At 39.8% G+C, this 22,851-nt stretch overlaps 1 protein-coding gene across 4 annotated transcripts in view; it reads left to right on the top strand.

The window, feature by feature from the left end:
- The window catches only part of PCSK5 (proprotein convertase subtilisin/kexin type 5), a 299,939-nt gene that overhangs the window by 180,738 nt on the left and 96,350 nt on the right, over positions 1-22,851 (top strand). For all 4 annotated transcript variants that reach the window (XM_073345119.1, XM_073345120.1, XM_073345121.1 and 1 more), the window contains exons 11-12: positions 15,106-15,223; positions 15,935-16,123. In XM_073345119.1, coding sequence (XP_073201220.1) covers positions 15,106-15,223; positions 15,935-16,123 — 307 coding nt within the window. The remainder of the gene's footprint in view (positions 1-15,105; positions 15,224-15,934; positions 16,124-22,851) is intronic.

Genomic DNA, 22,851 nt, shown 5'->3' with positions numbered 1-22,851 from the left:
ATTTCACTATTATCCTTCGCTGCTGCCAAGAGTAACAGTTAAAGTATGGGTTTTTCATAGATGAATTACTCTGATCCTTGTGGAATTGTATCATGATTTTGTTGATGTCAAGACCCATATTTCTTCCAAAGCATGTTCATAACAAGGCCGAAAAGAGAATTTTTCTGAAATTGACTAAGGCAAAGTGAGGTGCAAGAAACAAGCTGCCTTTCTTCCATGAATGCTAGAAGAAGAAGGGGAGAAGGGGGAAGGGGGATTGGTTCTTTAGAAATGAGAAATCAAAGGGTGAAAACAACAAAAACTTGGAAGAACCTCTCACTCAAAGGGTCAGCAAAAGCTGGTACTTGAAAGTGGGTCAGCCTGCCTGGGCTGCATGGCAACACCATCCCTCAGCACAGTTACTCTCACTGTTTGTCATTGGGGAACAGAAAGGAGGAGCTCACAAATGTAGCTACTGGCTACAAGGGCTCTAGTTTTCTTTCTTTCTTTTTCTTTTTTTACACGAATGACAAAGATTAACTAATGAATAATACTTGAGCTGCCTTGTGCTTTGCACTGCACTGATACCACTCCTCCTCCCTCCCCTCCTTCCAGTATACTTCTTCTGGAGAGTAAACAGCACTTGTTAAATAGCAGTCAGCTGAATGAACCTCCTGGTCAGAAATGGGTTTTCTTTTTAATTATTATTTCACTAAGAGTGAACAGGTGTCTTTACACAGTAGTTTAGGACAAGGCACTCTCAAAAAATAGTTTTGAAAATGTATTTTACAAGCACTCTCAGTCACAGACCTTGTTCATATGGTTTGCATTGTATCCTCAATCACTACAAAAAATTAGGCAAACTATAGAATGCTCAGCATGGCTAGATTCTACCTGTTATTCCACCTCAAATAATTTCTTTTTATAACTAATGCAGGCCTCTATTCTAGCAAAAAGTTAGAGAGCATCCTTTTTCCTTCCTCTCTTAGGCGTATCAAAACGGGTGATCTTTATCCACTGCTGTAGATTGCTTTGGAAAGGTTACATGCTCGTTCAAGTGTTCAATCAGCAGTGCAGGTTGATATTGAAATCATAAAAGAAGAATGGAGCATCAGTGCTCACTTGTCTGTAGGTTGAAAGAAACAGAATGCAACAAAGTAATTTTAAGAAGCATAATCATCTCTTCTGAATGGCATCACTGAGGTATTCACAGTTAGGACCTTAATTTAAGGAGCTTCCCATTTCATACTTCTTTACGTGGTACTAAAGTTCCATTAGCAGTCCAAGAGTGTGCAGTCTAGCAGCGAGTACAGCATTGGGGGTCAGGAATGCCAGTATTCTAATCCTGACTCTGCCAGTGACTTACTGTGTGGTCTTGGACAACTCACTTCACCTCTGCCTCAGTTTTCCTCATCTCTAAAATGGGGATAATATTACTTCTGAGAGCAAAATCCAATTTCAGTGAAAAATATAAACACTTTAACGGATAGTTTCCATTTACTGACCACCTCTACAGGCATTTGCCCCACTGGAGACATTCCAGTTGCCTGTAAGAACTGCAAGTGATATGTACCTTTTTGCGTCCCGCCTCCCTAGCAGCACAGCTATGGTTTGTAAAGCAGTAACAGAGCATTTAAGGCCTAATCCTGTACCACTGATGGCTACTGAATGTCACCATTGACTTCATTGGGAGCAGGAGAGAGCCCTTAATGTTTGAATAGGCCCTTGAATGTGTAAACTGCTATATAACTGCTCAGTATTCTTTTGATGTGCAGAGCTTGTATTAGATGGGGGCAACACTGGAGAAACACAGAAAGAGGAAAAATAAGACAACACCATTTGTATTCTGATAATAGGTCAGGTTTAAACTGATGTCAAAGGTAAGTATTCAGACCAAGTTCAGAGAATAACTGTAGTGTCTGCACAACATTGCGGGTTATTTCAAAAGAGCTGAACGAGCTTCCCGTACACATTCTGTCACACATTTTAAATCATGATTTAAGAATCAGATGCTAATCATTGCTAACAAATATAAGAATTCTGAATGTGACAAACTTACATTCTAAGCTCTCTTGACTTATAGCAGCCACCTATGAGACCTTTTGTCAGCCAAAAATACCCAGACTGCAGTTCTCTCTGGCCATACCCTATTCCTCCCCGCCCAGGGGCTGCAGGGCAGTGTGGTGGTATAGAACTATTCCCATAACTGCACCACCCAGGGAACCCTCTTAAACCAACACCATAAAAAGGCTGCAGTAGCATACAGAGTCTAGACCACTGAATGTAGGGTAACTCAATAGAGGATTCTGACATCCTTCATCAGGGTCCTAGCATCTGCCACTCTGTTATGGAATTCCAATATTTCATGGATTATATTTATCAAGAAGCAGGAAAGACTGTTATATCATGCACCTTCCAACAAAAGCCAGACCCTTCAGCAATCACCTTTAATAAGCAAATTAAGGGTGGGGGAGGGGAATGAAAAAACACCTTCATTAATGAAATGTCATTGAAAACTGCCAAGTGGGTATGATCCCATGAGTTAGTGTAGCAGGCCCTCAGCTTCCCAGTCCATGTGGATTTAAATTTGAGCGATATCTCCAAGCTATTTCCTTGACCACAGTCAAACATCTAGATGCTATTATTAATTTATTGCCCTACCTGGTTAATTTTATTTTAACTCATTTTGCTGCCCTTCGCTTTCATCATGGGCTTTTGGTGTTGTTCAGAACACATGAGGGCAGCACTCGGCATAGCACCAGGGAAGCAGATGGAAGAAGTCCCTAAAATTATCTGGGATCCTCTCAGAAATGCAGTCCCCTACTTCTCCCAGTAAGGAACCACATTGGCGGAATAGAACACGATAGGTGAGCAGCATGGGCCCGGAGGAGGAGGAGTGCCCAGTGATAGTGGTGACCGTTTAGAAATGTCAAACATGTTTAAATATCACAGAAATCATACAATTGACGCCAGCACCTTTATCATTTCATTTGTATAAAGTATCATTACAGTTACTGATTACTGTGGAAACTGAGGAGTGGAGGAGATAGAATGTAAATGGTAGGGGAAATAGGGCCATAAATCTTTGATTTTTCAATACAGGGTTTTAGATGATTGTGGGACCTAAAAATTATAGGGTTTTTATTTTCCAGACATTGCATCCTGTTCTAGGTGACTCTTTTTTGCTAGATCATTTCCTCCATTCCATCAGCAAATGCTCAGATGGCAATTATCAGTAATGTTAAAATTACTTTATTCGGTGCTCCAAATTTAAAACTAGGTTAAACAAATTGCCTGGTTTCTGAACCTTATCTGCCTTTGCAAGAATCACCATATCTTTTTTGGGATGCTGGGAAAGGTAGAACAGAAAGTGAGAGGAGATCTTGTTTGGATTCTGCAACCTGAAAGCTTGTAGGATTCTTCTCAGGAGGGTTTATTTTTGCTTAATAGAAATTGATATACCTCCCAATTTTTCTTTTTAAATTAAAAGAGACAGCTGAGAGCAGGAACAATAGGTACTGACAGCTACATGGTTAGGTAGTTCCAGAGATGAGTTCAAGAGAAAGGAAAAAAGGATGCCTGGAGAGAGCCCCAAAAAATCCTTATTTCTCCTCCCAATTTTAAACCCATCAAAAACTCCTCATTATGGCAACTGTAATTCTTGCTGAGGCTGCTATCTCTGCAGTGTTCTGTTCCCTGCTGGCTCAAGGAACCAAGGGACTGGCAGTAAAGTCAAACTGGGAAAGTCTGAGCGGCCACACCTCAGTGACTAGATACATAAAGAAACATAGACTGACTATAACATATTGTAATACACTCTAATTTGCTTTTCTGCATTTATAGTATTCATATATTGTGGGCCTGATTTACCACTAAGTTGGTTCAGTTTGACAGTGGTGTGACTCAATAGTTTTCAGTGGACTTAATCTACCCTAAAACTGGAGTAACACAATGATAAATCAGGCCATACACTTATTTATATCACAGTAGCACCTACAAACCCTATTCAAGGATGAGATGGATTGTGGTTGGCACCGTACAAACAAGCAATAAAGAAGACAGTCCTTGCCCCAGAGAGCTTCCAGGCTTGGCATCCATTGCATAATCCAGGCTATGAACAAACAGTTTTCAAGAAATATACATTATAAAAATTGCAGACTGAACTGACAGCAACAACACCAGCCAGCCCACAGAAATGATAACGTTTGACTTTTTCCCTTTAATACACCTTAATCCAACCCTTTTTCAAAGCCTGCGGGAAGAAAAATTAGCCTTATAGCATGCATGCCATACAGGTCAACAGACTCAGGCTCTGCATGAAAAACTAAAATGATACCTTTCTGGTTTGCAATAATAACTATTCCTAGTAAGACTAGAATTATTGAATTAAACTTGAGTAAGAAATGGTTATGCTGGAAAGACAGAACACTTTGCCTTTAGTCCTTAAAAATAAAAAGCCCAAGGAATATATGCAATCACATAATTACATTTATGTCCACTGTTAATAACAACAGTCCTTGGAAATTGGGAGATTTTTCAATCTAGCTGCCTAACTTTACACATACATAATTCTAAGCACAGATGTTAGGCGCAGAGTTTTGTGGGTGGAGCTCAGTTCTCTCTCTCTTTTTTATTTTTTAATAAAATGTGTCCCTAAGAGCCAATGGAGTTTGATTTTCATTGTCTTTTATTGGGTATTTTCAGTAATTATATTCACAAATATTTTGTCACCAGGATGACTGTATTGTTTAGTGGACAGAGCTTGGGACTGGGATTCGGGGCTCTTAGGGTGAAATCATGGTCCCATTGAAGTAAATGGGAACTTTGCCATTAGCTTGCCTGAGTCCAGGATGTCACCCGTAGGTCTATTTTTTACATTGCCAATTACTCTGATAGACTTCGGCCAATTATTTAACTTTTCTTTGTTTTAGTTCACTTATCTATACCTATTATAATACTTACTCACCTTACAGGGTTATTGAGGTGGATATTTAATTATTATAAATACTTATTGTATTATTATTATTTATTAAATATGTATACCGTAACCACAATGTATTTTTTATTCATCCATATGTTGCTGAAATCTGATACTGTCCCTGTGCTTAGTCAGGTGTTCTTTTAAATGTTGATATTCTACTGGAACATAAGCACTTTCAAAAAGATACAGAAATTACATAAGGCAACACAAGAGAAATGTTCTTCACTATGCACCTGATACTTTAAGCAGCACAGAAATGGTATTCGTGTGTCTATAGCTAAAGATCTGTCAGCATTTCCACTTTGAATTCACTCAACTAATCTGTCATAATTTGTTTGGAGTTATTTTCTTATAAATTCTTAATGAAAGGTTGTTTGTTTGTTTGTTTTCTGTAATCCAAATATGGTTAGATCCATCTGCTTTTAATATCATGGGGAACCTCAGATGCACATTCAAGGGGAAATTTGGCCTGAAGAGTCTTAAAAAGGGAAATGAGTGGGTTTTTAATTACATTTTGCTCCAGTCACAAATGGCTTGTTTTGTTCAAAGAAAATTTACAGACAGTTGGTTTTGCAATGGAGTTGTCTCTTTTGGAGAAATACACTGTAAAATGACCATCACTGAGTTTAAAAATTATAGCTTACATTACCACACATGCATCATAGCCAACTTTCTTTCAACAAACCTTTTATAAAGCTAGTGCACCAGCATACAACCCTTAGATTTATTCCCTTCATACAAAATGAGTCATTTTATAAGAGATAGAAATGAATGGCTTCAGTGCAGTCTTTATGGCCAAAATCCTATCATATAGTGTGATACCCATGCCAGAAGGTGGGGGGCAATCATAGAAAAAGTAGGGGCAGGGCAGGTTTTCTCATTCTATCTCAACACATTTCACAAGGTAACTTTTCTAGGGGACAAGGAGATAGATCAGGTTTCTTGATCACTCTGATGAGATTCTCAACAAATATGAAAATGCAATAGTGTTTTTCTGTGATGTGGATGACAGTGCATCCACAGGTAGTGGACTTAACTAGTGACCTGTTTCTCATAAGCTACCAAATGACCATCAAAGAGTAATGATTTTCAGTCATTACTGCCTGGGGCCTGATTTGCATCGGTGACCCAGAAGTGAAGAGCTCTGTCTCCTATTACAAGTCCTTTTAGTCAACCAGTCTTCATCTAGTACATAAGCTAATATGCAGGTGTATTTTAAATTCCTGAAATAGGCGATTATTGTGAGGATGTAATTATAAATGCAGTCTGCAGGTTGATTTTCTGCATCCTAAGGTTTGTTGTTTTTTAAAGTGAATTTAGGTCTCATAAAGGATGCTATGTTGACAGAACTGCAAACAGAAATTCTTTATCCACCAGACTGAACCGACCGTGGAAGTATAAACTTCTACATGCTGCTCTGCCAGTGTGCCACAGACCTCTTTATTTTATTTCTTATAGATCACAGAACACTCAGTAGTGACTTTCAGTCAGATAGTTCAATCTACCAATAAAATCTATATGGTAGTCTTGAGTGTGATGTTGGATAATATAGTGTTGGTATTATCTGAAGAAATCAAGCTTACTGATACAAATAATCAGTCACTGGGTTGATATAATTACATGCAGAAGTTAAACATAAGTTTTATTGAACAAACAACATACATTGTATCCTTTTTCTGATTATTTGCTATCACTTTTCTATCTGCATATCTGGCCCCCAAATTTTCAGTGTATCCCATTATAATGTAATGTAATAAATAGGGTAGTGCACACTGCACCTTTCTGTCCTACAGACAGACCATTATGTTGTGTGATCCTTGGAACAGAAACTGAAATTTCCTTCTATTCTTGCTTTGTCCTTAGAGTTATCTGTATTTTGGGGAAATATGTGGTTTTCTGTTGTCTTGGCTGTAAGCAGAAACATTTACATTTTGGTTATAAGCAGAAACATAAAAATGCAAGGAATACGATTGCATTCTTTCTATACTCTCCTTTGAGTTTCAGATACATTATGTGAATTTGAAAAGCATGAGTGTTGGTTTTATCCCCAAGAGTAAAAAGAACAGTATCACGTAATTTGTCGTTGGCTGTGCAGCACAGTTATGTGTTTCAAAAGTCAAATCCCATTATTTTAACTTACTGGTAGCTTTTGGCACAACACAAGGGAATTGGGATTTAAGGATGTGGCTGAAAAATGCTAAGTTCTAATTCAAAATCTCAAAAATTCTTTTCGCTGTAATTTGACACAGGCAAAATAGGACAAAGCTTAAGCAGTGCTACTTAAAAACAAACACATTTTCCTTGTAGCATCCTTTACCATCCCTCCATTTTTCCTTTAAATAAATCTGCTTTATACTTGACATACCAAAATACTTCTAACATTTGCAATAAAGCTAATCAAATGACAGAAATTAATTAAAGTTATATGGAATTGGAACTAAATCTATTTAGTAAGTTATCCATCTTTAATAACCTGTCAAAAAGTTTGGGCAGAAGATCCATTCTAAGATCATCTTGCGGAAGGATGAGGGATGGAAGAAGTTGTAGGATGAGTAACAAGGGGAGAGTGGCTAATTTCAGAAGTATTAAGAATCTCTTCATGTTTAAGATATTGTGAAATCCTTTTTTAAAAAAAACAAATATTGACCAAATTCCTGTGAAATACAGACATCCTTGTAGATGAGAAGGACAATCTACAGGCAAGCAGGGAGAATTGAAAGAGGGAAGCTTTTCACTGCCAATTAAACACAGATGTTTTGGAATTTCTGTTGTCAAGTACAGAGTTGCCAGCACAATATCTGGCATCAGCATATCCAAAAACAAAAAAACAACAACAAAAACCCCCACAAGATCTAAAACACAGTCAGACTGAGAGCAATCCTGTGTAAAGAGGAATACTACAAAATTTCCTAAGCAAGTGTAATAATTTTCCTGTTTACTTTCACTACAGCGCTAGTTACACTTGCACCTCTGTCTGATAAATATGCACAGCACCAATACAGCTGTGGAAACAAATTCAGATTCAGTTAAATATTTAGCACAGTCTTGTATTTTAAAGCATTTCAGTACAGATGATTCTGTCCTCATTTGATTTTCAGTGAGATTGATATAGATGCCTGGGTCTAGAATAACACAAAACAAATCCAAAACTCCAAAGAAATCCTGCTATTTTATTTCTCCCAATCTAGCTGAACAATATCTAAAAGCACAGAAACATGCCATATATAGTGGCATTTCAGGCAAGTAATTTTGCAGGTTCCAGCTGGCTGGATACATACCAGTGGCTTCAGATGAGATCAGTGGCCAGATCCACAACTGGTGTAAATTCACTTCACTGGCAATTTACACTAGTTGAGACTCTTCCCCCAGATGTATTTCTAAACTCTCCTACTGCCAGCAGTGTCTTCCATTGATTCAATATTGGTAGTATAAAGCATGCTACCAACATAAACATTAGGCAATACCTCTATACTGTCAAAGCTGTTTTCAGGGATTGGAAAATTAGGGGGAATAGTGACAATTGCTGAATAATATCAAATTAGGAGAAGACATTCTGCATCCCATATAGTTGTTTCATTTGTTTCTGTCAGTCCAGTATCTGAAGGGGGATTTAATAATCAGGCGCTCTTATAGTGGCTAAACTGTCTGTGAGAAGAGGTGATCAGAAGAACTGAAGATCATTTCATTAACATGGACAAGGGCAAAGTGTAGCAGCATAACTTAAATTCAGTTTAGCTATATTAGACATTATAAGTACTGTATTTTCAATTTGGCCCAGTTCACCAAGAGACTACAAGATTTTAAGTAATGACTGCATTTATACGTAACAGTCATTAATACTTCTGCATTTGATCAAATCTTGGGAATGGATTCTGTCCTTTAAAGGCTGCACTTTAGGGGGGGGGCAGCACATAATATGAAGTTTACATCACCGTTATGTATAAAGAAGAACAGTCTTTTCCTAAACATCCTACATCTTTTCCTATGCATGAGAGTGTTGGCCCAAAATAAAGGGATTACGTACCTTTCCTAGAAAAACTGGGGAAGATCTGATAAGCTTGCATAGTTAATCATTGCTAGATGGTCTCTGGTTTTATAGTGGGGGTAAGGGGAGCTGCTCTGTGGATAAATAAATGGACATAAGCCTCTAGGAATCTTTAATGATAAGAAGAGTAAAGAGATCAGCTAAAATTCAATATTTGCTTTGTGAGACTAGTTTTCTCCTTAAACCTGTCCTTTTATGTACATGTAAAGCTCTGTGTACACCTGTGAAGCTGTATAAACAATAGTAGGCCAGGTTACATGTGTGTGCATGAGGAGAGACATAGCTCAGGGACCATTTCTGCTCTTTGCACCCCTGAGCAATCCCTAGAGCACAGTTGCAGTCCCTCCTCTCAGAGAGTGCAGAGGCCGCTTCCTCCCAACACACCTGACAACATTATTATGTCAAAGGGAGTGGAGAGGAGGCAGGACCGTGGGCTCCCTATGCATTCACCCGCCAGCAGAGTTAAATGGGCATGGAGGGGGAGTACACTGCTGCTGAAGTGGAACAGCAGCAGGCTTGCTCCCATTCCATGTTCCTCTTCTGTCAATGAGGTAGAAATCTCCCTGAAGCTCTGCGTGTGAAGAGCCATCTCCACACCATCCCTAACATAGTAGTGATCGATCTATCAGGGATCCATTTATCGCGTCTCATCTAGACGCAATAAATCGATCCCCGAATCAACGCCTGTACTCCACCTCGGCAGGAGGAGTAAGCGGAGTCGACGGGGGAGCCACTGCGGTCGATTCGCCACCATGAGGATGGCCAGGTAAGTCGAACTAAGATACTTCGACTTCAGCTACGTGAATAGCATAGCTGAAGTTGCGTATCTTAGTTTGAAACACAGACACACACCCCATGTAGCCCAGACCCTAGACAGCAAAGACAGCACATCATGATTACCTTGCTAATGTTGTTATCCTACCTGTGTCAGCAGAAGTGAGTCTGTATTCTTTTCCAATGGCAATCACATCTCTAGATGTTACCCAAACGGCATGCCTAGCCCCATATATGCTGTCAAAGTAATTTTTTACCATTCTTGGAGGTGCCAGAATTGGTTACTGTCAGACGCAGCAGAAGTAGAGTTCGTAATGTGTACAAATGAAGGGGTGTGATTTGAAAAGAGTGGGGAAGGAGATTAAACCCTCTTTTATGATGGGAGTGATCAGCAACTTTTGTTAATTCTGTAATGTTTTCCTAAATTATTATTTAGTGTCTGAAAATGATGGCCCTGTCTCAGTCCTTGCAGCGGCCAGCCAAACCCACTTGATCAAGGGCTTCGAAGTGTAGGCACTGCAGACAGCCAAATATCAGCTGTCTGGAAGGTTTCCACATGGAAGTCTTTAGTAACACCACTGACTTGATTTGGATGGGAATATTTTCCAAGGAAGTATGTACTTGTGTTTAAAGTAAGTGTGTGTGTGTGTGTGTGTGTGTGTAAAAACAGGTGCCTAGCCTCTTAGTCCTACTTTTCCTCTTCCATACAAAAGAGTTTAAACATTGATTAAGTGTAATGATGGTGATGGACAATTAACATAAGCACCATCAACCTTAGTGGTAATCTCTTCTCATGTTCATTTTAAAAATAGGTGTTAAAGGTAGGAAAGATAGTGTGTGAGGGGCGGGGGGTTGTTCTGTAAATATTTCAAAACAGCTATTTTTTAAAGTGTGAATATTCAGGCTCTGGTCCCTCAGGAAACTCAGTGTGTAAGTAGGGTAAAGAAACCACTTTGGGCTCAACCAGAGGCCTGCCTGACCAGGGATGTCCTTGAACAGACTCCTGCCATCACCAAATCTTGCTACTCACCATCCCACTCAGCTGTGTCAGGAGTGGGTGAACATCAATCAGAAGCTAGGAATTGTAGAAAATTGATAAGGGAAGCAAAGGGACACAAGGAGAACTCTGTAGTCAGCAGATTTAAAGGACAATAAGAAGGCAGTATATTAGGAACAAAGGAATCCTGACAATAATATTGGTCCATTACTAGATGGAAATGGTAGAATTATTATTAAATGTTTCTGTTCTATATCTGGGAAAAAACTAATGATGTAGTCCCATTATATGATGCTGATAATACTCTTTCCATTCCATTATTATCTCAGGAGCATGTTAGCCAACATTTACTTAAGTCTGACATTTTAAAATCAGCAGGTATAACATGTATCTCATACTCATAGATATTAAGGTCAGAAGGGACCATTATGATCATCTAGTCTGTCCTTCTGCACAATGCAGGCCACAGAGTCTCACCCACCCACTCCTGCAAGGTGCAGAGAATCCTCCAGCAAGAGACCCGTGCCCCATGCTACAGAGGAAGGCAAAAAAAAAGCAAACAAACAAAAAAAACAGGGCCTCTTCCAATCTGCCCTGGAGGAAAATTCCTTCCAGACCCCAAATATGGTGATCAGCTGAACCCTGAGCATGTGAGCAAGATTCACCAGCCAGATACCCAGGAAAGAATTCTCTGTAGTAACTCAGATCCCACCCATTTAACATCCCATCACAGGCCATTGAGCCTATTTACCATGAATAGTTAAAGATCAATTAATTGCCAAAATCATGTTATCCCATCATACCATCTCCTCCATAAACTTATTGAGTTTAATCTTGAAGCCCGGTAGGTATCTGGGTGAGGTCTTTTAAATGCTGGTCCATTAATGTTGATTTCAATAAGTCTTGAAGCATTGGGGGGAAATTTCAAAAGACTAGAAAAAAGCCAGTGTTGTGTCAATATTTTAAAAGGGTAAATGGGATGACCTAGGTAATTATAGGCCTATCAGTCTGACATCAAAACAGAGTAAGATAATGGAACAGCTGATACTGAACTCAATTAATAAAGTATTAAAGGATGGTAATATAATGAATGCCAATCAAGATGGGTTTATAGAAAATAGATCCTGTCAAACTATCTTGATATCTGTTTTTGATGAGATTATAAATTTGGTTGATAAAGATAATATGTTGATATAATATACTTAGATTTCTCTAAGGCATTTGACTTGGTACCACACAACATTTTGATTAAAAAACTAAAATGATATAAAATTAAACATTGCACTCGTTAAATGGATTAAAAGCTGGTTAACTGATAAGTTCTCAAAATGTAATTGTAAAAGGGGACTCATTGTCAAGCATGAGTGTTTCTACTGGAGTCCCAATGGGATCTGTTTCTGGACCTCTGCTATTTAACATTTTTATCAGTGACCTTGAAGAAATCATAATATCATCACTGACCCAAAACTTGGAGGAGTGGTTAACAATGAAGTGAACAGGTCACTGATACTGAATGATCTGGATCGCTTGGTGAACTGGGCACAAGCAAACAATGTGTGTTTTAGTATGCCTAAATGTCAATGTGTATATCTGGAGCAAAGAATGTAGGCCATACTTCCACAATGGGGACCTCAGTGATTCTGAAAAAGATTTGGGTGTGATGGTGGATAATCAGCTGAACATGTGCTCCCAGTGCAACAGCATAGCCCCAAGATCTAATGCAATCCTTGGATGCATAAACAGGGTAATCTCAAGTAGGAGAAAAAAGGTTATTTTACCTGTATTTGACACTGCTAGAACCTGTGTCCAGTTCTCGTGCCCACAATTCAAGAAGGATGTTGATAGATTAAAGAGGATTCAGAAAAGAGCCACTAGAATGATTAAAGGATTAGAAAACATGCCTTTTAGTCATAGACTCAAGGAGCTCAATCTGCCTGGCTTAACAAAGAGAAGGACTTGATTACAGTGTATAGGTACCTACACGGGGAACAAATATTTAATAATGGTCTAGCAGAGGAAAGTATAACACAATCCGCTAGCTGGAAGTTGAAGCTAGATAAATTCAGATTGGAAATTATGCATTTTTTTTTATCAGTGAAGGTAATTAGCCATTGGAACAATGAACCAAGGGTTGTGGTGGATTTTCCATCACTGACAATCTTTAAATCAAGATTCAATGTTTTTCTAAAAGATATGCTCTAGGAATTATTATGTGGAAGTTCTGCGGGCTGTGTTACACAGGAAGTGTAACATCACAATGACAAGATTATCACAATGGTCCCTTCTGGCCTTGGAATGCATGAATCTGTTATACACTCTGAAGTCTTTTTTTGGTTTGTTTTATTCTGAAAATGTTAGTTGACCAATTACTTAGACAAGCTGTGTTTTAGCTGTCTTAGAATGCACGTTTCCATTCTACGTGCACTTGCATTTGGGGCTAAAGGGAAAGGAGATTGTAAGAATAACAGTTCATTGCACACTCATTATGCCTCGCAGGATTTTCCGTTGAAGAGCTTTCTTCAGTTGACCATTTCAGCCAACATTAGATATTGCCATATTTGGAAGGTGTGATCTTTAAGTTTAGATCGGTTTTATACTTTGAACTGTCATTTGTTTAACAAGATTTTGTGGGGGGTGGGGAATGATAGATGCAATCCTTTGAGTTCTGGTTTGGCATTGATTGGAGGCTGGTTTCATAAACTTTCTGCAAAGTGTAGCTTGAAAGACTTGTCTTACACCATGCCTTGTCACATTAGAGATTAAAACAGCATTTTATGTTTTTCTGATGATTTGTCTGTAGTACTGTCTGTGGTAGCAGTCTAAATTGATTTATCGATGAAATGTTGTGATTTAAAAGTACTCGCTCCCATACCCTTATCCTTCCACTATCTCCACCTGAGAAATCTACCAAAGATATAGATTTATAGCAGCTGTAACAGATGGTCACTGATGTTTGCAGTCCCTTCTAATTAATCAACAACCAATTGCAAGCTCCTGTTTTGATTAGAACTAAAAAAAAGTTCACAGCTGATTAACAGGTCAGTGAGTGAAACCTTCAGTGTATGCCATGAAGCTGCTTATTACTAAGCCCTTTTAAGTACTAGATATTTTATGTTCTTTGTTAAAAAAAAAAATCAAAAGTAACTTTCTACCTTTCAGGAGCAGGTATGTGAAATAATTGACATGCCTGAGACAACAGGATCAAGTTCATACTCACAGGACTATCACTGTAAAATGTCAAAAGTGAAAGCTTGCAGGGCGGGGGAGAAAATCTGTCACATATTTCATTGCCTCTGTATCTTGTATGCATCTGGGTTCAATTACTGATTCACCTAAAATTAGGAAAGATAATGTTTTTAAGCCTTCTTCTGAGATATTGAACTTAATTATTAGGTATGACAGGAAATTGAATTTCTCACAGAAAGAGAATTGTTTACTGTGAACATGCTTCATGATGGTTTTTCCACTTTAAAACTGCTAGTGTTAGAGATACGAGGAGCCCACAGTCACAACTGCTCTATGGGCTTCATTGTCCCTGGTCCTGTGTGGGTTGCAGAGGGAGTGGAGCAAGGAGCTATCCCCTCTTCTGCTTTGCACCCTGCTCAAGGGCCCAGGATGACTTTAACCCCTGGGATTGGAGAAGTACAGGGATTTCTCCCTCCTTGCACAAACTACCCCAAGAATGGAGGGAAGAGCTGGCCAGCTGCACAGGAGGAACATACTGCACCATCTGAGAGAGCATGAAGCAACATCCACATTCCCCCTGTGCACAGAGAAACAAGGAGTGGATTGTACCAGGATCTAAAAGCCCCAGTCTGGCCCTGTGTAAATCGCAAACACCCAGTGAGTCAGCCACCTTCAGAATGTGTCTGTAGTTGCGGTTGCGAGGCATTTGAATTATCAGAGATAACACACTTCTGGCTCCTTCCACCTTCTAACATTTGTTTGCAGGTTCATGGTAGAGGACTGGATTGAATTAAAGCAGGTGACCACAGGGCAGTCTGTTAGGCAGTTGCACTCCCTGGAGTTTTACAATGTCTGGGCTACCCAGTTCTTGATGAAGCAATGCATGCTGGGATCTGTAGTATCCATTGGCTATGTCTGCAATGAAGATCTAAACAGCTGCACTATGCTCTATTTTGTGCAAATGAGGTATAGCCCTTATTGCCAGAATAGCTTTTGGTGAGGAAACTTTGGGTGCTCCTGAGCAACAGGAATGATGAAGCAGTAGCCTTTAGTTGATGACTGCAATGACTAATGATGCCATTCTGTTAGCAAAACAGCAATGTGCTATGTTGTGATTGTAACCATTTTGTTTACATCTGACAGTGAGCCACCTATATGGATTTGGACTGATGGATGCTGAAGCTATAGTGATGGAAGCAGAAAAATGGACAACAGTCCCTCAACAGCATGTGTGTGTGGAGAACACGGATCACCAAGCCAAGTAATACATGTTGTATTCAGTGGTTCATATATTTACATGTAAAGCAGTTGATACAATGTACCTTTCTTTGTGCTCTCTTTGATTTGCCCATATGAAAGCTATCCTGCTCTTGATAAATCATAGAACTGTAGGGCTGGATGGGACATCGAGAGGTCATCTAGTCAAGCCCCGCAGCCTGAGGGAAGTTTGTTTTCGCACTGTATGTGCCCAGCCTGTTCTGTGGCTACACAGAGAAGATCAGTCTTCAGACACACTTCCAAAACACCAAATTCACTAAAAATGAATGATGTACTTAAATGATAGATGTACTTAATGGACCACATCCTCGGCTGCTGAAAATTGCCACGCTTCCAGGAAGCGATGTCCTTTATACCAGATGAGGATCTGATCCCCTGCATGTTAATGATATTCACTATCTAATACACAGTAGTCAATATTATTTAAGCAACAACCATGGAGCCAGGCATTTCTGTGAATTAATAAGCTGTGGTCCAGTGACATTCTCTGATGCCATCAGCAAACCTCAGCTGGTCACTAAGATTATGCTAACTAAGATGCCTGGTAACCAAGATAATGCTAAAATTTTATTTTTTTAAACTAAAAAATAGTAGTCTGACATTGACCAATAAATGCCATACAAGGATGATTTGGTCCATTCTCCAGAAAGCAAGCCTGAAACAACTTTGTTGTTGGTATATCTTTATGTTACAGAACAATACGGCCAGACAGCCAGGTCCACTCAGTATACAAAGCCACTGGCTGTTCAGATAATTCCAACCACCATGTGATCTACTTGGAGCATGTGGTTGTGCGCATCACTATCACCCATCCTCGGCGTGGAGACTTGGCAATTTTCCTAACCTCTCCTTCTGGAACAAAGTCGCAGCTATTGGCTAACAGGTACAGTAACCCTATGCAACTTTGCACTCCAGTGAGGGCTCAGAGCTGGGGTGAGATTGTAGCTTACAAAGAGAGGAATTAAATAATTGTTGTACGTGGGTTAACGGTCATAGGCATCTAATTACTTTGGGGAGTGGAGTAGGAGGGATGGGGGAAATGAAGCAGTAATTAGCTATGAGGACTGTAGTCATTACTGTATCAGTATAGGTCTAGACTAGAGCAAAGCTGTTACAGACTCATCTTTACAGATGGAACCCCTTCCAGCTGTGAGATCAGCACAAAAGCAAAGGAAATTTTGATAGTCTGAGTATTATCGGAGGGTAGCTGAATGGGGGAAAGTCTTCTATAGACAATTAATACATAATTGTTCATCCCTCCTTCCTTAACACTTCTTCCCAAATAATAAACATAAGATAAAGTAGCCTAATTCCTCTGTAATTGTTTTCCTCATCAATTCCCCTTCCATTTTTCCTTCTGCCGGAGTACATAGAAGTGGTCTCCTCCAGCCATGAAAGGCTCTTGACAGAATAAGAAAGAAAACATGGTTATTGTTATAAGCAGGCATTGCACTGTTGATCATAAAGGGTTGTTGACACTCGTATGAGATTTTTTAATGGGCATCTTTCAAGTGGATCCACATTCCTATCTCAGTGGTCCCACAGAGTTGTGATGGACACCTGCTGTTTGTTACTAGGCCTCTATCATGCAGCAATCCATAAGGCTCAGTCTCTCTCCCTTCCTCTTTCAGCTCTACATGAGACTGCTTAGAGAAACTGGGAGACACCTTATCCAGATCTGACAGAATGTCTCATTCTCTGAGGCAGCTCCTCCACCACCAGGATGGCCCAATGCCTAGAAGTGATGTGTATCACTATCACTTACCCTCAGCATAGAAACCCTACCAATACCTTATCCTCACCAAAGCTTTAACTACCAATCAGTGGTCCATGGAATCTCATCAGATCAAAATGGAGTGGCACCTCAGGGTCCTCCTCAAACTCCTTGCTACTCCCAGACATGCAAATAGCCACAGTGGCAAGGAATGCTTTCTTGCATCTCCAGCTGGCCAGAAAAATGTACCCTTTCTTCTCATGTAAGGATAATCAACACTTTTGCCTTGGTGATTCACCACATTAGTCTACTGTAATTCTATGTAGGGTTGAATGCAGCTATCACACAAAGGCTGAATTTAGTGCGGCATGTCGCCTTAGCAACAACAACCAAAACTAGCACATCACACCTGTGCTTTGTGAACTCCATCGGGACCTCATTCATTTCAGAAAAAAATGTGAAGTCCCAATCATTATCTGCAAATGCTTTAACAAATTGAAACCTGGCTACTTCAGTGACGGCCTCAGAAGTTCTGGTCTCCCAAGACAGCTGAGCTCCACTGGGACAACACAGCTATAAAGAACCAGGGGTCAACTATTTGACTTGGGCAAGAGAGCATTCGTAGCAGGAGAACAGATGCTGTGGAGCTCCTTGGTAGAAGAGACAGATTGACTCCAAACATGGTTTTATTCAGATTGAAGTATAAGACCCACCTTCTCACTAAAATCTTTCCCCAGGAGTGATGCCCATAAATACTTTCAAAAAATCCTTCAAGCATATAAATTCACACATGGAACGGAGAGGGAAATCACCATGTGTTCTGAATTCTTTAGCTTCTTCATAGTATTTTCAGTGTTGAGATACCACCATTATCAGTGCCTTAGAAATAACATTGACAGGTGCATGTGCCATACAGAACCTTCTTTGTTGGCCTGTACAGAGACGGATTCTGTCCATCTAAACAGTTGCAATTTGGATTTGGTTTTCTGTTTGGAGGAGGCTCTCTTTACTCTTCTGTCCTTTTTTATGCAGTGGTTCTTCCATGAAAGCTTCAAGATGAAAATTTTTAAAGCAGTCCAAATAAATATATCCAAATAAAATAAGTTGGTATAAACCCTTGGGTTTTACTTGAGCTCACTTTAGGATCCAGCCTTTCATGTGTTGCAGCTGACTCATTGCCAGTGAGAGATAAAGACATTCCAGTGTTCACAGCTCACCTCTTGTGATGATTGGTATGTGGAAAAGTTACAGAATTTAATGCAGTCATCCTATTTGTAACCCTTGTTCCTTAAAAGGCAGTCGTTTTCTGAGCTTGCAAGTGAAACAGAAATGATGCAAAAGAAATATATGTATAAAGCATGGAAATGTGAGGCTGCGTCCCATCCAGCACTGTTATCAGAATGCTACCCTCAAAACAAAGATTGAAAGGCCTTTTATGTTCAGCCTTTTTCCAGAAACAAATTATTCATGAAAGAGCAAATATTATTACACAGAGACACACCAAAAATCCTTTTCTCATGCAGGCTTCTGAAATATATTAGCTTGCCAGTCAGAGTCAGTTAACATCAGTTCACAGCTCTAGGATTCTAATAACAAATAATATTTTTATTTTGGGGAAGCCAGGACTGGCAAATGAACTACAGCCCCCAACAATCCTTTCCTTCCAGTAGAGTTCAAAAGTTGGTGGATACAGTGTTTTCAGATTATTGGAAGGCTTCTTTATTTTCTTTTAGTCCGCAAAGAATAAACCCTACAATTTAGGGACACTGCATATTAGTGATTCGAGTGTGTATTTTTAAATGTCATTTTGTCATTTGTCATACAAGAAAGAGTTGTTTTTGTTTTTATTTAACATCTTTAGTTAGGGCAAAAAGAAGCAATGCTTCTTTTTTCCTACTATAGTCATAGGTATGCCAGAATAAATCCATTCATGTGCACAGGTAATACAAGGATGCCTCGGCAGCAAATCATTTGGGTTTTTTCTACAGACAGAGTCTGCCATACATTGCTGCTACCTGACTGAGATACTTTTCTCAGACTTACAAGACCTTTACGTGCACACGAACATGAGTAATAGCAGCAATACCAGCTGTTTTACTGAACCCAGGAAAAATCTCATTGCTTCACCATTACCCATCTGGTTTTAATTTGAAACAGTTTACTGGTGAAATAACTTAGAAGTGCAGATGTACATTTTACACCTTATCCACCAGATCTAGAAGAAGAGTCACTGCATAGTTTCTGTTGTGTCAATGAATAGGTCCCCCAGACAATATCTGTTGTTCCCCGCCCCACACCCAATATTTTGTTATTTGGCATCCCCCAAAATGACGTCAGGAAGAAAACTTGTTAGGCAGAGGAGCTATGGATTCCTTCACAGGCATTTGGTGGATTACATTGTCACTGGCTTCAGCTTCTTGTGCATTCATCAAAAACTGCATTACAGAGAACATCTGCTTTGCTGTTTGGAAAGTGCTAAACATGATTAAATTGGATGTACTGCAAAAGACGAAAATACAGGCTCAGAGAGTGCAGGCTGGGGTGAGGCTTAGGCTCAACTAGTCATAATAACTACATTTGGACCAAAGCGGGACAGAATCCCCTTTTCAGAACATTTGCCCATTGGATTTGGCAACACACAGGGAATAGTTTTGAGAGACCAAGGCTTGTCCCAATACACACTCAAATCAAGAGGCCACAGAGGACCTTCTAGATGGAAAGAACACGGAAAGGGACTAGTATGCTGTGGGCTTACTTGTCTCCCAGCAAAGTCACTGCTTGCTTTAAATTGCATCCTTTACATTTAAAACAGCTGCTGCCCGTTAGAACTACATAGCTGAATGCCTTTTAAACATATGGTGGCAAAATTCCAGTCCTTTATCTTCATCTGCTTACTTCTCAATGACATTAATAATACCTCTTCCCAACAACGAGAGGACGTGCTTTCCATTGCTATCTTTTCCTCTAATGAAATCTTTGATATCAGTAAATTTTGTTCATAAAATCCTCTTCCAAAACCTCTCCATTTCTGACTAAATATGGGGTCCTGTAATCTGGTGTCACTTGCGATATCATTTAATAAAAATTCTTGGCGATGAGAAATGGAAGAGGAAGCCCTTTCTTTATATAGGGCTATTTAGATTTCTGGACTGTCCCAGCTGTCATTAACATATTAAAATCTACTATGGAAATACTTCATAAAGTGTTGCATTTTAGAGGTAAATTAAAAAGAAGAGGAGAGGACAACACCACTTTTGATGTTGAGCCACAGCACCCCGAACCCCTCTCCACTAACAACTAGAGTGACCCTACAGTAATACCATCAAATACATGAAAAACAAAAGAATACAATCACCTACCTGTACCCAGCCCATGTGGATGAACCAGCATCTGGAATAATTATTTCCCATCCCCAGGCTGCTATTTTGCACTTCCTCCTTTAGCTTTGCCCCAGCCCTTCTCTTGCTGAATAGACATTGTGCCATTCCTTCTTCTCGAAACAGTTGTCTCCCATCCCCAATTTCTTCAAAGTCCTGCACTTGCTGCTTTGCTGTGTCTGTCAGCACTGGCCTTGCTTCCCCCTTCCCCCCCTCAAAACAAGACTTTGAGTGGCTTCTCTTGCTGCAGCTGACAGGAGAAAAAGACTTGTGCAATGCATTAGAATTGTTTCCAGCAGGCAGACAACAGATGGAAAATAAATAGGTTCATGAGCACTGGGAATGTTAGTGATGCTAGAGTCAGAAAAATAGCATCAGAAAATAAATATATTTAAAATAGTGGGGGAAAGATTTTCTTTTGATCTTTCTCCCTGACATTGGAGGGCCAAATTCAGTTATTTGTGAGGAAGCAAGTGAGCCCCTGCAAATGGCACCATCCTCCCTTTTATTCTAAACCCAGTCTTGGGAGATGCCCAAAGATGAGCTTGTAAGAAGGATGAAGTTCAATATATCCAACCTCTGTAAAAATGCAGGCCCTTTAGATCAGGCCTGAGATTACTGCTGGATTAGTACAGGGAACCTTTGTGTTCCTCACAGTACTAGTCTACTGGTCGCTATCTATCAGCTTTTAACACTCAATTCTTCACTTAATTTTTGTTTCAAATTAATTTTAGTTGAAGCTGGATTCATCCTGAAAAGTGGAACAGGTGGAAGGAACTATAAGATGACAAATGAATGGGGTCAAATTTATGATCTATCTGAATGCCGCAGTAAATGGTGTTTCCAATAAATTAGGAAGGAAGAAGGGAGATGAATTACACTTTGTCAGATCAGGGGATAGCTCTGAAGAATTTTGCTTCCTCTGCACAGGTTTGTCTCAGCTGCCTAAGATGAATGGGCAGTTTTGTAACCTTGGGATCACTGGGCCCAGTTAGTCCCCGGTATAATACCATTGACTTCAGTGGAGGTTCACCAGGGATGAATTTGACCTACTTGATGTACTGCCTTGTGCCTGCCTCCCCCACCAGCTTTCCTATCCCCACTTGTGCCCGAAAGAAGTCTGTATTGTGGTGCTGTGTTCATTCATGGACCTGCACCAGGGGCTGCTGAAGATTTGCAGCTAATTAGACAGAAACGTGTGTTTTTTAAACAAACAACCGTGAGCACAAATAATACCCTGGTATCAACAGGCGGAACCTCAAGTCCTGACACACCTGGTCCGATGAAGACGGACCATTACATGCTGGTACCTGTAGAATCTGCGGGCAAGTTCTCTATATCAAAGATGAGGGTGACTGTAGTCAGGCCTCTTTCCTTCAGTGTAGTTATATCTTTCCCGTTGTGCATGCAACCATCCTGTGAGCAGAGCTGGCATGCTCACATTTCAGATCAAACTGTGCTTGAGTTCCATGTTGCCTCATAAATTCGCTTTAATGAGTAAATGTAAGAGGTGAACGTCTGGAGGTCAGATCTATGGAAAACAATGCCTTTACAGAGGGAAGATATAATCGTCTACTTTCTTATGGAAAATCCCTTTAACTTAACAGCTATAGGTGAGAAGGCTTTCAGAGTGCCTATCAGCTCCCAGACCATTTCTTAGGAGGATTTGTTTTCTTCATACTGTAACGCCAATGGGTGGTAGGAACTGGTTGACTGCTTTGATTCAGCCAGTTTCAGCTGTCTGGTGTTCCTCAAAAGTTATTTCTCCCAGCTGACAGGCAGTTGCTGGAGCCTCTGTGGAGAGTAGCTGTTCAAAAGAGTTTACCCAAACATTTGCAGGTGCAAAGCTCAAGAAGGCACTCTGCGATGTTCAAAATACTAGTTCAGCTTAAGTCTTGTCCCCCATTAGCCCAGCGTGCAGGGACCACTTATATGTCAAGTTGCTAATTTAGGAGGGCTGGAGCACATCATAAACAAAGAGCTCTGCAGTAGAGGACAAATCGTCCCCAGCCTCCAACTGCCCTCATCCCCACTGATCAATCATTTGGGAGTGTGTATATTTCCTGATTCTTGAAACTGAATTCAGTACATAGTGTACGGTTGTCTATCACATGCAGCTGGAACTTCAAGGATTAAAAAGGACCAGAGTAATACAAATCTATATTTATAAATTTACCTTTTTTGTTTGTCTTGTCATGATGTCTGAATGTGGTGGTACTCACCAAAGTCTAGCCCCCAGATCCATCTTATGTTATAGACAGGAGAGGGTTTCAGTTTGCAAACTCAAATTAACTATGGCTTGCTGTTTTTCTCTTTGGGTTGTTAGGTTTCATTGTTTTTATTGTTGCTTTTGTTTTTTGCATTTATCAGTTGTGAGCCGTTTACTAAAAATCTAAACTATTTTCGTCCTTGTAGATCTTGTAGATGTAACTGTAAGGGGCTAATTTTATGTTCCCAGTTGTGGAATGTGATTGAAAGTGGATACCCACCTGCCTCTATTTCTAAAATTTAATTACAGAT

This window comes from Lepidochelys kempii, chromosome 5 (genome assembly GCF_965140265.1).
Source record: "Lepidochelys kempii isolate rLepKem1 chromosome 5, rLepKem1.hap2, whole genome shotgun sequence".
Taxonomy (NCBI): Eukaryota; Metazoa; Chordata; order Testudines; family Cheloniidae; genus Lepidochelys; species Lepidochelys kempii.
This window is presented reverse-complemented; position numbering and strand designations above follow the sequence as displayed.